Source organism: Perca fluviatilis, chromosome 14, assembly GCF_010015445.1.
Source record: "Perca fluviatilis chromosome 14, GENO_Pfluv_1.0, whole genome shotgun sequence".
NCBI lineage: Eukaryota > Metazoa > Chordata > Actinopteri > Perciformes > Percidae > Perca > Perca fluviatilis.
In genome coordinates this window covers 18,195,357-18,214,822 of record NC_053125.1, presented here as the reverse complement: position 1 = coordinate 18,214,822, position 19,466 = coordinate 18,195,357, and the positions used below count along the sequence as shown (strand labels likewise).

At 41.8% G+C, this 19,466-nt stretch overlaps 1 protein-coding gene across 3 annotated transcripts in view; it reads left to right on the top strand.

Moving 5' to 3' along the window:
• The window catches only part of acin1b (apoptotic chromatin condensation inducer 1b), a 32,921-nt gene that overhangs the window by 3,995 nt on the left and 9,460 nt on the right, over positions 1-19,466 (top strand). For all 3 annotated transcript variants that reach the window (XM_039822639.1, XM_039822640.1, XM_039822638.1), the window contains 7 exons: positions 258-340; positions 6,250-6,370; positions 10,888-10,933; positions 14,673-14,818; positions 16,266-16,412; positions 17,844-18,012; positions 18,203-18,348. In XM_039822639.1, the coding sequence (XP_039678573.1) occupies positions 258-340; positions 6,250-6,370; positions 10,888-10,933; positions 14,673-14,818; positions 16,266-16,412; positions 17,844-18,012; positions 18,203-18,348 (858 nt within the window). The remainder of the gene's footprint in view (positions 1-257; positions 341-6,249; positions 6,371-10,887; positions 10,934-14,672; positions 14,819-16,265; positions 16,413-17,843; positions 18,013-18,202; positions 18,349-19,466) is intronic.

Sequence of the window (19,466 nt, the reverse complement as noted above, 5' to 3'; positions counted from 1 at the left end):
GCTTCATTTCACTTTTGCCATGCTAATGTCTATCTACCAGGTTGACAGTGTTTAAGTGCATAGAAATATTAACATGTAGAAATAATTTTGGACCCAAATTATTGCAGAATATTGGCTAATTTATTTTTGTTAACAGTATTTCAGCCTTCTTGTGTGTATTTGTTCTGCTTACATTGAGATGCACTTTAAATCTAAATAATCTTTGAGCATAGTGCTATTTGTTTTACATTGTTTTTACTTGAATAATTTTTTTACAGAAGGCAGACCAAGGACAAGAAGCAGAGGATGAGAAAAAGACTAACCTGAGTAAAGGGGCAGAGAAACGATACCTTTCAAAAAGGTCTGTAACCATCACTAAAATACAGTTAACCTTATTAACAAGTGGATGCAACACATTCTTGCACTGTGTGATGTGACACATGAATTCCTATAATATTTTCCACTGATAAGGTCTGTTTTCTTTCAATTGATTCTGCTATTCTCTCTATTCCTCTTTCTGGATATTTCAACTTGCTTTTGACTTTCAAGATTAACCTTCTAAAAGAAGTTTATAAATTAAATGTGGTGATGAAATCACAAAAGAAAATATGTAGACAATGTGTTCTTAATCACTTGATTTTTTGATATTAAGGATGATGATTAAATTTTTAGCTATGCGGTCATGCTCCTGCACACTTTGGTTAAATTAACTTTGGACCTCAGAGGAAAGACCAAAAAGCAATGTGTATTTTGGAAACAAGAGATCTCCATGCAACAGCTCCCACTAAAACCTATCTTAACATCTATAATGTATCCAGTATTAAAGAAAGGACCATGTCTGCACTGAAGTTAAGTGATGTGCATTATGTTTAAGGGCTCTATTAACTTGTGTTTAACAAACATCAGTTTCTCTTAAACTTTACTGTTTTTACCAATATATTTTTACCAATATGTTTATGTTTTGTCTTGGGGGTCATTAATTGGTCACACAAGTGTGGAAATAATTTAATATTGTATATTAATTGTCAGCATATAAAGGCATAATAAATATATGTTCCATTTTAAAAACATTGGTCACAGAGCTGACAACATGCGTCCAAGATCTGTTAAACATGCATCGGTTGTAAACTGCTTTCCCACCTACCGCTCAGGGGTGTTGGAAAGGGGACTGATTACACAGGTAATATGATGCTAGAATGAATAGGCTCGTTCAAGATGATCCAAGCCTGCGCAGAATCGATCACGCCGCCCAATGCATGCATGTTATATTTGTGTCCGACTTGATCCCGACTTGCTCTGACGTCATTGCACACGTGGGCAACGATAACCCCACAAGATCAAGGCGGACGCAGTTTTTAGAGCCAGGCGCCGCAGTTGCTCTCCAGCGACCGCAAGACCCAGGGCATGATGGGAAACGCCTGGCTCTCAGCTGATCTAACAGCTGATTGGTTCAGAATCGACTCAACACGATGACGTTTCATATAAACGTTTCATTTTTTTTAAATATTTGTCTGATTTGAAGGCTTATTCAGTTAAGTGAACACATGTGTGGCTGATGGTGACGTTTATTATGAGAGACTAAACACATTCAGATTACAGATAGTCTGTTGAATATTAACATCAGCAACAAATTGCCTGTAGAGCATTTTAACAGTTACTCTGGCATAGTAAAAACAACTGGGGACTGCATACAAGCTGATATATGTGTCTGATAACATTTTAATAAATTGGAATCGAACCTAACCGGAGGTGAGTGTTTCTGTGACTTCCTGTTCAGATGGAAGGCTGCTGGAAACGGCTGTAAACTGTCCGACTTGACCACGGCTTTTTGTCGCTGCTGCCGCCTGTTCCCGTCCACTTTACAGGCAAGGCGCAACTTATCTTGAATGAGCCTAATAGCTGTTGATGTGGGGAGGGGCCCATAGAGAATGCCTTTGTACAGGTCCCAGAATTTTGTGCTACGCCCCTGCTCCTACTTGTATTTCTTGTCAGGCGTTCAATGTGGCAGCCCTACAAGCGGCGTGGCTGCCTGCTGTTGATTTTCTTTTGAGAAAAAAAGGTCCCTTTCCCGGTCGTCTTTTTTGTGTGTAATTCAAATTTGTTGCTTGCAGCAGAAAACGTAATTTCATTCAGCGCAGTTCCTTGCTTAATCAATATTTATTAACTTATATTTCTGAATGCGACACGTTTGAGCAGCTAACATAGCTTTTATTTTGGAAATCTTTACCGGAAGATAGTTTGTAGTTACTCTGGTAGACTTGACACTGGTCTCGCTAGCCAACATGGCCGTCATGCATGCATTGCATCCTTGATACCGACGCAGTGCACGGCTAATCAGCAGGAGAAACAACCGCGACCGGATTTTTTATTTATTTCGCGTCCCCGATTTCAACCCACGCCTGACCGGAATAATCGTTAGTGTCAGAGTGTTATTGTCTGTCCCCGTGGGTTTCCTTTCAAGGCCGGCCATAATGCTGTCCGAAGGCAACAAAAACGGGTAAGAGTGAGCTAACGTTAGAGGGCGACTCAAGGCTTTAGGTTGATGGTTTTACTTTTACACCCCTTATCTAGAACGCAATGGAGATACATCAGCCTGTCTCAGTCTGTCGTGTCTTACCGGGAAACCGGCTGTACATTACGATGCTGATTAGCTAGCATCTCCTTCCTGCCTGTTCCATGTCATCAGTTCACATTGGCCTGGTTATGAGCGTGTTGCATGTTCGTCCATGTGAGGAGGACCGGGGTTGGGACCGTCGGTGAGAGTCTTTTGTTGAGTGAGGAGCCAGGGAGATTTTTTTTGGGGGGGAAGGGGTCTCCTTTCTATGATTTGTGGTTAAAATAGCTTCACATTGGAGGAGCACATTGATAAATAAATAATGGGCTCAGATTTCATGGTGTGATGACGAGTCATGCGGACTGTGATTTCTCTTTCATTTTGACCTCAACATTTTCTGACATGCTAGGTGGCAAAAATATCGTTTTTTTTTTTTTCTCAGAATATACGTTTTCTTGTGTGCCATCCTAATGTTGTCCATTAAGGCTCATTTATGGCCATACTGTACATGCATCTTGTTGTCTAGCCTACAGAAGACTATATATTTTTTATTTTTCGGTTTGTGTGGCTGTAGCTGTTAATGATCTCACTGTTGTCAAGGGAGATCATTAAAGCAGACATCTGTTAGTTGTACAGTCAGTGTGAATGGACCCTTATGCTGTGATATAATTCTCCCAGCTGGCACCAGCACTCTCATCCCTTGGGAACTGACTACTTGTCTGCTTTATGAGTCCAGTTTGATGATTAGGACATGATTTGAGTAATTCTGATGAGATACAGGTCACACTACACTTTGTCAGGTTTTTGAGAAGTTTAACTAGAAGTAATGGATTTATTTTGTGATGCATTTGACATATCTCAATATTGTTACTTAGGTTCAAGCTGTACTTAAATGTGCTTCTTCATTCCAGCCCAGTCATATAGATACAAAGCTGTTTTAAATGAAAGGCTTCAAGGGTGTTATTTGAAAAGAAAAAGCCATGCATCGTGCATGCTCACAGTTAATCACTCATTCATCTTTCTTTCAGTGATTATATCACCTCGTCCTGGCTTTTCCTTCTTTCCTGATTCTGAGGGATTGTATTTCTAGGTGACATCTGTCTCCCTTTATAGCCTGTGCAGGTGTGTCTTTGGCCTTGCCTAAGAGCAACATAGACATTGACATTCACACCTCGGGCAAATGAGGAAAACCAGTTTGGAGAAGAGGAGGGGGAAATGCTGCCCTCCTGCCTACACTCCTCACTGCCAGTGACTAATCTCCAGGGGAGGAGGTTGAACAGGTCTCTTAACACAAATTTCAGTGTTACAGAGACTAACTACAGGCCCTCCTTTTTAAAGAAACTTTGCCAATGACCATGCTACATGTCATGGACAAAGGGAAAAGCTGAGGTTTGGTTGTCTGAGCTGACTGTGTGAGTAATTATTAGCAAGTTAGAGAGATTTTTTTTTCTTTACACTTATTGTTATTGGTGTTTGAGCAAGAAAGATTCTTCCGAGGGTTAAATTGGGCACTCTACCACTTTCATCTCGGAGGTCACTTAAATAATGGCTGCGTAAATTTGTCAATTAATCAATCGGGAAATTAGTCGATCGACAGAAAATAAATCTTTCAAGCAAAAAATGGCAAACATGTCCTTGCTCCACCTTCTCAAATGCAAGATGTTGCTGCTTTTCCTTGTCTCGCATAATGGTAAAGTGAAAAGTTTTGTGATGTGCCCTTTTTACTGTTTAATCTATTAATCGAGAAAACAATCGGCAGATTAAAAACTGAAAAGCAATACTCATCACAAGCGCTACTGAATATGTTCCTTTTTGAAAATTACTGTATTGCTGCTTTTAATTCAGGAATTTTCTGCAATAACTGAGAAAACATTTAAGACAAAACTTGCTGCAGAGATTGGTATTGGCACCTGGGATTCACTTTCACTACCAAACATTTTTTTGTTTGATACTTTTCAGAAATGAGAAGTATTTTTAAACATATTTACTTTCTTTCCCGGTGAAATGAGAACTATGAAATGCACTGCAAATCATCATGTAACGAATCAAACATTAGAGGAGAATGTGCACTGTGATAGAGAGGATGTGATTCTCCCACCTACAGGGTGCTGCCTCGGTGCCTGTGCCATCACATGGAGGCAGTGGAGGAGACTTTGGATACCGCTGGTAGGGGAGGTTGAGGGAGTAGCTAAAAATATAATGATGACATCTGCTTGGTTTTGTCTTAGATAACAGTGATACAATCAAATAACATGTAGAGAAGCTTTTGGCTGTGTGAGGTCTGACTCATAGTAACTACGAAGCGTGACTTTTATTAGCTGAGTTAGATTTGTTTACATTTTGTTTCAATAATGACCCAGCGTGGATCAGATGAAGACCAGACACATGGAGTCAGCTGTGAGCGTGTGTCTTGGACTATGAGTTAGTTTGAGGAGTGTTTGTGACCCTGGGTGTCAGCTAACTGGTGAGTTATTCATAGCAGGAGTGACCCAGATCACTGGCCCCTAGCACCCTGCCTCTGACTCTTCCCAGTGTTTTTCTCTGTCTTGCCCTACACATCATTTTGTCTCCTCTCAGACTAAACCTCACATTGTCTCTAGAGCAGAGCTTGAAAGCAGTCTTTCTTGCCTTAGTCCAGATTGTCTTTGATTAGGGCAGAAATGTATTGTTTTATTTAAATTTTTCTTTATTTAATCTACTAATTGTTTCCTTGATTTTTGTTTGATCTACAACATCTCAGATGATAGTGAAAAATGCCCATTACAATGTCCTAAAGCTCCAGATGATGTCATCAAATTGCTAGTTTTGTCTGACCCAAACACCCAAAACTTAAATGTAATCTATTATCACATAAAACATAGCAAAGCATCAAAATTTCACAGTTAAGAAGCTGGAACTAGATCACGTTTGGTAATTTTGTATTGAAAAATTACTTAAATAATGAATCCATCATCAAAATAGTTCCAGATTGTTTTTTGGTCCATTGACTAATCGATTAATCAAGTCATTTCAGCTATATCTTAAATATTTAAAGTAGTGATACATGTAGAGCAGCACTGCTTTGTGTTGTTACTAACATATTAATCTCTCAGAATCAACATGAAGAACTTATTCACGAACCAGTCAGACTAGTAAATCAGTTTGACTCATACTTGGTATTTTTTCATTGATCCAGAAGCAATAAATTAAGGTAACCACTTTATTTTTCTGAATCTAAGGTTATGCAATAATTTTTTTTTTTTAAAGCATGCTCAACAACTATCAGAAAATAAAACCTATCAAAATGTTGAAAACTAAAATAAATCAAACGAAAGTCATGATACTGGTATTTCTTTGAACATAACCGTCACACCCACTCAGAGAGGGTGCTGCCTGGTCATTATGAATGACTTCTAAAAATATAACTGTGTTTAAATTATGCTTCACTTGTTTGACTCATTGAAGAAAAATAATTTTACTGTGATTCATAATTTGAAATGTCAACTGCCACCACGTAACTCGTAGTAATTCAGAGGTAGCGTCAGAGATGGATTTAGCAAAATTTACACAAGGGCAAAGATAACAAGCTTATCACCAGTTGAGAATTGGTAAGACTAGACACTCTTACTGATCAGTATTGACCCCTAGCTCTCAAACCGTCTTTACAGTCGAATCCTTTTTTTATTTTTTTTTTCCCCACCCGCCCTCTTCACCCTAACCTTCTCTTCCTCCTGCAGGGAGGTGTCAGAGCCCAGCGCAGCTGCCGTGACAGAGGTGGAACCAGACTCTGAGAGCTCCATGGCCCAGCAGCCACCCTCTGGGGCTGAGCCAGAGAACAGCGAGGGCCGTCTGGAGGAGGTAAGGTCACTGAGAAGGGTGGGGATGCCTGGGTCTTTGCTCGGTCTCTCACTAACCCGCAGCCTCATTCATATAAAAGCATGTGTAGTTGGCAACACAAGTTAATAGGGTTACTTAAAACCAACACAACCCCAACATTTTTACAACCATTAATTCCTTTGGCTCCTGTGGAGATTTTATCCTTTTGATTCTGGCTCTGTATTCAGTTTCTGCGTCCTTTTAATCTCTTAAACGCTCATCAGATTACTCAATTGGGGGCTTCCACAAATGCTCATTGCTGAACAAACAGGGGTTGAGTTGGAGTTGGGTCCTGGGGTAAAGAGAAATGAACTAATCCCTTCCATCTGCGTTTAATGCAACTAATATTTCATGACTTAGATGATCTCTCACACACTTGCCTTGTCTGTCTAGTACCTGCTGAGGGATGATGATGCTGCTGGAATGCAAGTAGTCATGTTAATAGTATGTTAAATTAGATACGATACTTTATTTGTCATTGTACACACAGAACGAGGTGTGTGTGTGTGTGTGTGTGTGTGTGTGTGTGTGTGTGTGTGTGTGTGTGAGAAAAAAAGAAAAGAAATAAACTGATCATTTACTAGTTATCCTGCAGGCATGCTCTTCAGCCACCAGCGTCACCTATTCGGGTGACACTTACGTCCTAAAGCATTTGATCGGTCTGCCTTAGTCAGCTCAAGTTCTTGCATGTGGTGTGTCAGGGTCTTCAGAGTCCTTGTATCGGACCAGAGTACTGTATTTTATGCTATCACAAGCGGTTTCCTGTGTTTAAATAAAAAAAATGCAATTAATTTACATTTTCACATTCACAACCTAATTATACAATTATACAGTTTCTGGAGCTCATTAAGAAGCTACTGTTAGATGTGGCCATCAGCCTTTACTACTTACACTGTTGAAACCAGATTCCCACAACCATACATTACATTTTAGGCATTGAGGTCGAGAGTATCTAATTTAGATTTACTTGTGAGCTGCTAAGTGATTAAAGTTATCAGCAAGTGTTTCTTTGTTTTTTACTGTTTGTGGGGTTTTTCCCCTTCCTTGGGTTTGCATGAGTAATGGACCCTGACAGTGTGTGTGTAGAGATGCATCAGGGCTTGTTTCTGCTGTTTCTTTCACCCTGTTTTCATTCTCTTTGCTCTCTTGCTTGCTCCTTTCACCCGGCCTCTCTATCTGTCTCTCTCTTTTATTTACTCTCTTTTACTGTCTCTCTTCCCCCCTTTGTCCTCTTACTTTCCATCTTTTGCCTTTGTATCCCATCATGAACGCTTCTCTCTCTCTATATATATTTATGGTGTGATTGCTGTTTAAAACCCCATTGATTGCTTTGTTATGAAGGTGCCCATGACTCTTCCATTGCCCCTAATGGTACCTGCTGCGTACTACTACTACCACCAACACCAACACCTCCTCCTCTCCTCCTCCTACTCCTACATCTCCTGTCCCGCTATGCCCAAGTGCGTCGCTGATACCAGAATTAGGCCCAGAGTCTGCAACCCCATCGCACTGAAAAGCATGAGCCTGCAAGGCCTCCCCTGTAGCCCTCCAGTGACGTGCTGAGCCAGCAGGAACTGGAGCTCGCAGACTACCACCGATAGAAGTGGCAGCCATGGTAACTGCAGCAGCACACAGTTGCCATGGTAACCCAGCCTCAGGGGTTGGAAGCCTGCTTACTGATCTGAACCGGACTGGACTGTACTGCACTGTTCTGTGGTGATCAATGATGGCGTACGGGCAGGAGGGGGGGGGGGTCTCCCCCCCTATCTGCCATTTTAAGCATCATAAGCACATCCTCAGAGTTGCCCTCCAACATCCATACCTCTGTCCTCCAAAAGGCAGATGCATCTTAGACAAAAGACAAAACTCTTCAGCACTCCAGTTTTGTATTTTCTTCTACCTCTAATCCCACACTGCCCCCTGCTTGTGGGGTGGAGTAATGACTTTGGACTGAGATCCCCTGCAATAACCCATACAGTGATCAGGGCTTGAGCGTTTATATGATCACTGTTTGGGGTTTTTAGATTTAAAACACTGCTTGGAAGTGATGATTATGGGACTTAATTTTTTGAAAACTTTGTGGATAAGACGTTGTGGATTTTTACTCACACTTTGAAAAATCTTTATCCTCTGCCTTGACGAGCTGGCCAGCCTTTTAAAAGTGACTTCAGTTACTCATGTAAGTTCTGTCACCGTGCTCAAAGTTGCCATCCATAAGAGAACTGTTCCCCTGAACTCTGCCACAGTTCTAATGTAACAGACTTTTAAGTAATCTGACCCACATTGTGCTCCAAGAATTGTTTTTGGGTTTGAGTGGCATTGATCGTCCACAGTGAGAGCTGGATCTACTCAACAAGTCATCACCCCCCTTCCTCTGCTGCCACACTGTCAGTGATCTCAAGTGTGACTCTGTGGATGTTTCACCAGGACGTCATGATATCCTGCCTCCCCTGTGGACTTGACAGATGGACGACTGCAGTTGTTGCTCTTCGCTACACCCACAACTTGACCCTTGCATCTCGTATGATTTCATGTGAGTGCAGACACACTCATGTCAGCAAATATTGTCACGATGTCCATCGGCCCTCTCATTTTGCCTTCTTCCCTGGATTATAATTTAACAAAGACATATCTGGATTACTTTTGTCCACCTTTATCCCACTGAAAAGACCTTACACCTGAGCTGTCAATTTACAAAACAAACTCAAGAACTGTGCAGCACGTTCTGGCTGCTTAAAAACAGGAACTTATCTGGACAACAGACACTTTACAGGACAACCTGTTAACATTTTGACATTTTCAGATACCGGTCACAAAGGCTTTCAGGACTTTGCTTTGGATAATATGGACAACTATGACGGTTAAAGACAATAATTTCAAGCATCACAAAATGGAATTTTTTTTTTTTTTTTCACTTGCCAGATATACCGTAACTCACAGATCATGGACTCTAACAAAGTATATGTCAACCCCCACCCCCGTAAGAATCCATCACAAAGTAATTTGAAACTCTTGCCTCCCCAAAAGACTGAAACGTGACTTTTTAATCAGCAGTCAATCAAGAAAAGTCCTCCCCAGTCCCATTCAAGAAAAAAGTCCAATCCAGTGATCAGTTCCTGCCTGGTGGCAAATCTGCACACTCAAATCGAGCCCCGCCCTCACTCCTCTGCCTTCTCTGATTGGATCCTTGTTGCCTAGATACAGTACACACTGTCGTGCGGTTGGGCCATAGTCAAGCCAGTAAGGAATCAGGTGTCAAATGGTACCAGGAAATGACTTGTGATTATTCCTCTATTTAAAAATGTATACAATTGTAAAGGATTAACTGTAAAAACAAAAAAAAACCTCTTTCCTCCACATCTTCTTTGTAAATAAGAGGAATTCATTTATTTCCTCCTCGTAATTTAGTGCAAATTTTTTAACTGTCACGTGTACTGCAGTTTTAATTAGTTATTTTGTCACCAAAATGAAAGTGTTGATCATCCATTTGACATACATTGCTAGTCTACAGTTGTTCTATTGAACATGTTCAATCTTCATGGTGAATTTAAACTGCAGTACTGAAAGTTCTGACAGATTTTTGACTCTTCAACACTCGGTTCTCCACCTCTGCTGCACAGAACTCAGCACTAACAACATTCAACAATGTTAGTCAACTACAATACTTGATTCAACTACATGCCATATTTTTTATGTTAAAGGAGCACCATGGCATTATTAACACCACACAGAAATAATGCTAGAGCTACTCAGGACTGATCTGCTACCATCCCACAATTTGTGTGTTGAAAGCCCCGTTCATACAGAATGAATATTACAATGGATGTTGCTAATAAAAGAGAATAGAATTTGTCAAAACATTTAAGATATTATGTAAAATAAGTCACAGACATATGCACTCTGGACAGGTTTAAAACTATTAACCAGGGCAAGTAATATTGAAATCATCCCCACCTCCAGTTAAAAATGGGATGGGAATCTTGTAAAGTGACAGGATCCACTCTAACACACTGACAGACACTTTGCTTGTCTCTCTTTCCTCTCTATTCTCAGTCCTCTGATGGACATTATCTTGTAATAACTTACAGCACTAAGATACGACCCAGTTTGAGTTTCACACAGGCCTACTCATGTCCTAATACACATGATGTACTTGCTTTGTCCTAAGAGTCACACACACACACACACACACACACACACACACACACACACACACACACAGAAGGGGAGTAGCGAATGATTTATCTCAGTGTCTTTGAGCAGAGGTGGAAGGCGGAAATGTGTCTGGAGTCTCTATCGACCAAGAACTCTCCTTAATGTGGTACAATTGGAACCTCCAGGCCTCTGTTACTTTAACCCCCCGGCCCCACCCCTCCTCCACTTTTCCTGTTTCACCTCCTCTCTGTTGTTGCCTGTTTGGGTTTTGACTCTTGGTTCTCATCTCGCCCCGCACCCCTGGGGTTTCTGTATGTTCTCTTTCTGTCTCTCCCTCTTTCTAGAGCACCACTCCTAAGGCTTTTGCTGCTCGCAAGATATCCTTGACCAGTGAGTATACCAGTTACATCTTTTGTCCAACATGAGAAACAAGGGTGAAACAAGAATGAAAAAGAAAATACCCGACTCTTAGCATTTAAAACCCTTGTGCAGAATTATGTTTTTAAGCTGCTGATTAAAGTTTTTGACCTAAAACAAGCAGAAAATTGTCAAAGCGGCATTCGGCGGTAGCTAAAAATGAATTTAAACTAGTGGCGGGCATAGATTAATTTTTTTAATCTAGATTAATCTCACTGTAATCTTGGAATTAATCTAGATTAGAATGGCTCATTAGAATTCTGATGAAGGCATTCAGAATATGTGTGCTATCCAAATAATGACTAAAAGTAAGTCGTTGAGAAAGGGTTTCTCAAGCCAGGTGGCGCATTAGACCAGGGGCTCATCTCCTGTTTCCAAAATGCATCACAAACTGCTTGAGAAAGCTGTTCTACTATGATAATTGGTGATGAAAATAAATCATGTTCAATAAGATGTACTTGTGTTTACCAACTGTTTATTCAGTTAAACATGAATTTTGAACTGTATGCCTACATACGAGGTCGTGATGAACTGAGCTTTGTGTCAATCAGTCCAAGCTCTATTTCTCCTTCTTCCACCAGTCACTCAGGCAGACCAGCTTGTTCACATTTTATGGTGACAAGATAGATCTCCTCTTCTGCACAATATGGCCTGCTAAAGAAAAAAAGTCTCTCGCATGGGACAGTTGTGGCAGGAGTCCCCAAGTATTTACGTGCAATGTGGGCCATCTTACCATAGACAGCAGTGTGCTCTGACCACCACTTCAGTGGACACTGATCTAGACTGGCACTGGGCTCTACCTTGTACCTCTCCACAGTATTGTCTTCTGGTGTCTCCTCATATGATTCTGAGTCTGATCCCATCAGTAGCAGGGCTGTTTTCTTCTTGGGTGGCTCAGGGTTCTCCTCCCCGAGTGGCTGCAGAGCAGGTTCTTCTCCCGTCACCAACTCGCTTAGCTTTGCCCACACTGGCTCCCTCTCTGCTCTGAGCAAGTACTTGAGGTCCTTAAATCGTGGATCTAAAGCAGTCGCCACCTTTGATGAATAAAAAATTATTGATTGATGAAAATTTCACTTTCCAAATCCAACCTCCATATTTCTTCATGACTCATTCATCTATTCATTGACCAATCTACTGGCTTAAGTCTATAATGGTCAAACAATGCAGTTATCTTCTGGTCAGTCTGACATACCTTAAGCCATTCCAGGTTTATTTTCTCGCTCCGCTGGTTGAGGTCATTGGTGAAGGCAGCCTTGAATTGCACAATATAGGCAGGATCATCATCTGAGATCTTCATCGCGTGCTGGAGGTGGCACAGGGCAGGTAGAACCACAGAGCAGGATACATGCGTATCCCCACCAAGGAGCTCAGTGATGTACCTACACAGCCACACACACACACACACACAGCCACACACACACACACACACACACACACAGCAATAAATAATGACTGAGTCATTTAACTCAGATTACACAATTTTAAAGTTCTTAATCACATTACATTTAAGGGCATGTGTTTCTTAAATACAAAGTGACATTTAAAAAAACTTGTATGCCAATTCATGAACACGCTACCTTTGTAGACCATACCTGCATGGCTCCAGCAGTTTCTCTAGCTTTGCCAACTTCTCATATTCAGCATTTGTTGGGAGGGCCAGATTGTGCTTCTGCTGAGACAGCATTGTGTGCAGTGCGTCTCTGTTGCGCATCACGCGCTTGATCATCTCAAGGGTGGAATTCCACCGTGTTGGAACATCTTGCACGAGTGGCTCCTGAACTTGTCCAAGGGAGGCTTGCTGGACATTCAACTCGTCTGAGTTGGCCAGACTGTGTTTGAAATGTCCGACCACTTTACGGCCCTTGGCCAGTGCACCATCAAAACCACCTTCCCGAATGACATTACAATAGCTCTCTGTACAACATGCGCAACACAGGGCAAATGCTCGAATGGCAGTATCATCCCTGCTGCCACCATATTAGGAGCGCTGTCTGTTCCAATAGTTCTGATTTTGTCAGCTATCCCCCACTGAAACTGCTGGGCACACGCTTCTGCAAAGTGACGCTCCTCTGTTTCATCATACCTAACGGACAGACAAAGTAGATCAGAATAAGTTCACTACTAGTAGTAAACAACTAGCAATCATCAAGAAGCAAACATAATGTGGTGGTAATTCGTGGTGTCGTGGTAATTAATAGGCTAAGTAATTATGTAATTTAAAATTACATAACGTAGCCTACCTAAAACGAAGGAGTGAAGTTCCCAGCTGGCATCGATGAGGTGTACAGTAACGCCGAGGTAGTTATCGTTGTTGACAGATGTCCAATGGTCCCCAGTCAGTGCGACACACCTCGCCTCTACCATCTTCTCATCTTTTGCGGCTTTCTCTGCCGCTTGCTGGTCATGTATTCTCCTCATGATAGTTTGCCTAGCAGGTAGTTTGTAAGATGGGTCACCTGTGGCCGCCTGGAGAACAAGCTCGAGCCCATCATCTTCAACCACGCTGATGGGCCGGCAGCTGGTGGCAATCCACTGAGCGAGGAGATTAATTAGCTTGGCTGATAGAGCTGTGCTGACGGGCTTGCCTCAGTTGCACTCAAACATAGTAGTTTGACGACGACTCCTCCCCTGCGCTACATCAATGCTTGGCCCGGCATCTTCCGCATTAGCTAAGGGATGCTTTGCATTTAGGTGGTACTTGAGACTGGAAGAACTCCTACAGTAAAATGATTCCGCATTGCACAAGGTGCAAACAACCTTAGTCTTGTCGAGGTTTCCGTTGGGAAGCTTCTTAAAAATAAATTTTCCCTGAAGCAAACCCGGCGGCTTCATAGCTGCATCCATGTTAGCACGTCACGTTTGATGTGGTAATTTCACAGTAGGCACACAGGTTCGAAGACTCGTTCTCGCCCCCTACAGTGCAATTCGGCTAGGTATACATCCGCGCTAAAATATCAAGATGAAAGTCATCATAGCTTGCATAGTATAGACCCAGCTCCCAACCCAACTTTGAGAATAGATTAACGGCGATATTTTTTTTTTATCGCCCGATAAGAGTCTCACGTTAACGCAGCACGTTAACGCCGATAACGGCACACCACTAATTTAAACTCTTTGTGGTCTGTAATGTTGATAGAAATAAGATTACACCAGTGTTATCCTTTTCGTACGGAAATGCTGTGTTGACATAATGTTGTGGAAACGCTGATTAAAAGTGATATTTCAACAAAACACTTTAATTAATGTGCTGGTTTGGGCAACAAAGCTACACAATTTCCTGCTATTTCAATCAGCAAGGACCCTGTTCATGCTTGTGGCTCCAGTCACATTGCCCTATATACAAGTGCTCACTATATTTATCTACTGCATGGTTCCTTTTTATCTTTCACTGCTTACCAAATGTGTAAAAACATGTTGAATTTTGTTATAAATAAACCAATATTTGGAAATAGTTACGGAAATAAGTTAAGCATGCAGTTCCATTTATAAACTCTGTAAACTTGAATTACTTACTGGCACCTATGGCAAAACTATTTGGGTTTAAGTATGTAAGCAATTATTTTGTGCTTTTAGGCTATGAGCTTGCAGTAACTTGTCACGAAAGTTCTGTTCAACAGGGAGCAAATCATCTATCTGGGAGTGCATTTCCTCTCTCAATGATGAACTGAATTTCTTTCTCTCTTTTTTTTTTTCTTTTTTAACTCCTCTGCAGGCAGTAAGACGTCTCCAGCCACCACAGATGGAGGAGCAGGTGAGCCTGAGACGGGAACTGCAGCAGGGAGGAAGAGGCGGTGGGGCTCCAGCACAGCAGTCACTACTAAGAAACCATCCATCATCATCACCACTGACTCACTGAAGGTACTGGCACGGCATAGCGACCAGGAACAGCTGTCCATGTAGGCTTGGGAAAATGTGGAAAATACATTTTTAATGAGTTCACTTATTTTAACTGTGGCAATATTGTTTTAATGGAGCTGATATTTTGGCCAATATTTAATTATTGTTTTCATGCCAGAAAACAAACACCGAAGCTTCTGAATCATTGACAGACTGACATTACTCTTTAAGATCATTTTATTTTTCAGGGTGAAATCCTTTAACCTACTGGTGACCCTCTATGTAAAACCCATCTAAATGTACTGGGTAGGTCTGGAAAATAAAATTGCATTTGTTTAAACCAATGAAAATAAGCTTTTAAAATTGATGGTGTTACTCTGACAGCTACTGGTTTGGTTACATCTTCCCTAGTCTTGCATTGCCAGACCTATCTCCACAGCGCTGCGGGGGAAGGTCTGGCAAGTCCCCATAACATTCCTGGATAGGAGAATAAACGGTCAGGGGTTGTTTGCATTTCTTTAAACCAATCACAATCGTCTTGGGCTGCCGGACGCAGCAATGGCAGCTCTGCAAAATGGTCTCGGGAAGGAACTTGTTTAGGTTGAACATTTCTGTTCACACAATATAGTACCGTGAGCTATATAAATTAGCTGGATACATGGTTAAATGTGATTGCTCTTACCAGTGTATCTATGTGTGCATTTTGTCCATAGCAAATCCCCACCAATAGGTCCCAAAATGTCCCAGTTAGAGAGTAAATGCCGTAAACATATTCTTTGTAAATTCTTTCAATCATTCCCCGAATGAACCAAGCAAGCCTGCCTTGTTGCACTATCCAAATTTTCTTTAAAACTTGCCATTTGAAACATTGCATTGAGGTTCCGGTTTATGTCGCTTGATGCGTCTGGAGTTTAAAGTTAACTCAAACAAAGCGGAACGTGAGGGACATCCGCCAGAACTTCCAGTGGCGGCGGAACTATCCTGTAAATTAACGTCGATATAGACTACATCTTCCCTAAATCAGAAGATTTATTTCCAGTAATGTTTTGAAACTGAACTGTGAAATGTATTAAGTTTTAAAACCTCCCGAGTGAGCTGGGAGAAATTTGAGGATTTTATTAAAAGAAATGCTCATCATTTACATAAGTCTGTGAAGGTTCTCAGTCATCCAGGTCATAGTTTTCCAGGGAAGGGCTAAACTCAAGGGCAACTGGACTTGGTTAAATTTGGTCTGAACATGTTTTGTCTCATCCGTGATACTTCTTCAGTTCTCCAGAACAGAGCACCTTTAACCAAGTCCAGTTGCCCTTCAGTTTAACCCTTGCCTGGACATTTACATAAGATAAACCTTTGCAAAATGACTGAGGGAAAACAAAACCGCTATCCATCTTTGCTTGCAGTGTATCAGCTAACAGATGTAGTCAACATATTCAACTATTATCCTCCTGTCTGTCTTTCTACTCTTCAGTCACTGATCCCAGACATCAAAGTGAACCAGGAGGCAGTGGTGGAGCTGCACCCAGAGGAGCTGCAAATGTCTGGGGACGATGAGGGCCTGGACACCAGCCGGGGCGACCAGGACAAAGGCCTGAAGATCAGAAGAACTGTCACACAGGTCAGAAGAGGCATACTATATTATTGCTGTCAGATGAAAACGTAATTGTAAATACTGACTAAACTTCAGGTTTCTGTTTGTACCTGTATCTAAAGCTGCTTACACACTGACCAGACGCCCGACCGTTGACAGAAAAGCCAGTCGAAAGGATCAGTCTCCCCGTGTTGGTCCAAAAAGTGCCACAGAACACACCAAAAAGACGAGACGTAATACATCTCTATAACAGCAGGCGGCGCTAATCTGTATTGTTGCCCAGGAAATGAAAACCGGCAGCTGATTGGACGAACGTGTCACATGGGTTCGTTTTCTCCAGAAATTCAATCATTCAATTCAGTCATGGCGGCCGTTTAGAATACGATCTCATATTGTACTAAAATAGTTCACTGAAACATGTTTCTGAAAACATTTTAAGTGAGAAATAGGCCATGCAATTACTGAATCTGTCTTCATTTCAGCTCAACAAAGCTCAGTTTAAAAGATTTTCGTCAGATTTTGAGAGATTCTAGTCACCTCATTCCGCTTGTCATTTCTGGGTGAGTCCCGACTGCCTTGCCGGCGACTGAACATGTCAAGTCGGCCAAAATGAACGCCGACAGCCCCCCAGACGGACGACGGCACGGGACACACCGAACAGATTCGCGTCACTGACCTCGCCAGACTGTGTGATGGCCGATAATCGGCTAAGTGTGTCCCGGCTATAAGATGCCACATAATTATAAAGGCCCGGACACATAGAGCCGATAATCGGCCGTTGGACAGTCTGGCGAGGTCAGTGACTCGAGTCTGTTCAGTGTTTTCCATGCCGCCGTCGTTCATTTTGGCCGATTTTACATGTATAATCGGCGGGGCGGGCACTCCCGGCAGTCGGACTCAAATGACCTGTATGACCTTATTGGTAGAGTGCTAACCCGGAAATGGGGAGCGGAATGAGCGTGACTAGAGTTTCTCAAAATCTGACAAATCTTTAAAACTGACCTTTGTTGATCTGAAATGAAGACAGATTCAGCAACTGCACGGCCTATTTCTCGCTTAAAATGTTTTCAGAAACACGTTTCGGTGAACAATTTTAGTACAATATGAGATCGTATTGTGAACAAGTCGCCATGACTGTCTTTGAATTTCCGGAGAAAACAAACCCACGTGACACGTTCGTCCAATCAGCTGCCAGTTTCCTTTCTTGGGCGACAATACAGATTAGTGCCGCCTGCTGTTATGGAGACGTATTACGTCTTGTCTCTTCGGTGTGTTCCGAGGCACTTTTTTGATCAACTCGGGGAGACTGATCAGTCAAACTACCTTTTCTGTCGGCCGTCTGGTTGGTGTGTAAGCAGCTTAATTGATGGAGAGAAGCTGAAGAAATGTTCCCTACGTCTTTTGCCAGTGGTTTTGAATTGTCACATTACTGTTTTTCCCCCTTTAATTCCTCCTCAGGTTGTTCCAGGTGACCAGGAAAACGGGCAGACAAATGAAGAGGAAGAGGTGGAGAAAACTGAGAAAGAAAAACAACGCAGGACCTCCAGAGACAAAAGGAAGAACAGCGTTTCTGAGGAAGTGTCTGAAACACAGACATCTGTCAAGCTTGAAGGAGAGGCAAAGAAAGGTGAACTGCCTCACTGTTAAGTTTGTGGGTTTGTAATTGCTGTAGATTGTTGGGTACAAATCTCTTTGATGCCTTCTCTCTTCCATGATCCCTCTGGCAGCACTTCATCTTTCTCTCTGAGTAGGATGGGGCGGAGGGGATGTCTGTAATCAAGGGCACTCTTCTCACCTCTTCATCATCTTTCCCTCAGTTACCCCCAGCGACAGTCTGGTGCGTCGCTCCATAAGTCAACAGAAGTCTGGCGTGTCCGTCACCATCGATGACCCCATCCGCACAACCAGGCAGCCCTCGCCGCCTCACGGCAAAGTCTCAAATATCATCCATGTGACCAACCTGGTGGGTTTGTAACTTATTGCATTACATTACAAGGCATGTAGGAAGTACAGTTAAATGTGGTGTTCTTTGGTTGAGTTGGAGCTTCAAACTTCCCCCATAAACAATATGGGGGGGAAATAATTGTACAGCGAAATCCAGCCTTTGCGATTCTACCCTACAAGTTTTTCATGAATGAAGCATAATGTGTTGATGCCAGTGGTAACCACATATTCATCATTCCCATAATTAGAGTCAGGAACACTTACCCAGGTATTATGGCTGTAGTCAAGTATCACCTTAGGTTTTGGGCACACTGCATGACTAAACAGACTATGACAAGACTAGACATTACACATTTAATGACTAGCATTTGCAGATTTTTTAAAACTTGCATCATAGAAGCTAGACTGAAAGTTACACGTGGATCACAGACCAGATATCTAATGCCACCCAGCCTCACTAATCTCCAAAAAGCAGGAGCTCTCAGACTACACGAACACAAAACCCAAACAAACGAGACTAAAAGTTTATAGCTCTGCTGTGTGACTGCAATTGTCATTTTGTTTACCTGAAAACTATACTGATGGAATGAATGGATTTAAAATGCAACTTTGCTCTCTGATTGATATAAACCAGCTAGAATTCAGTCATTATTTTTTAGAGGCATCATGTCATGAAGTGTTGGACAAATTGAAATGATGACCCATTTGTGGTGCTAGATAAAATGTCAGGGGGTGCACAAAGTCATTCTCTGGAAAATATGAATATGTATACAACATTTCACTAGTTGTCAAGATCATCATCATCATCATCATCATCATCATCATTTTTACAGCTACACTATTGGAGGTTGAGCATTTCTCTGTCCACACTTTCTGTAATTGATTCCCCCTGATCTTACTCTCATTGGCTGTTGGCAGTCTTCATTCATATTAAAGTCGTCAACACTTTATATTCAGATATGTTCCATGGTTAAATAAAACTTGAAGCACATTTGATTTAATCACACTCTGTCATCTTGATACAGAACAAGATCATCTCAGCTGAGCTCTTTTATATTAATTTCTCTCATGTCTCCCCTTGCTTTACTTGAACTGACCCAGTCTGACTGAAATTGACCATTGATCTTGATTGAGCCA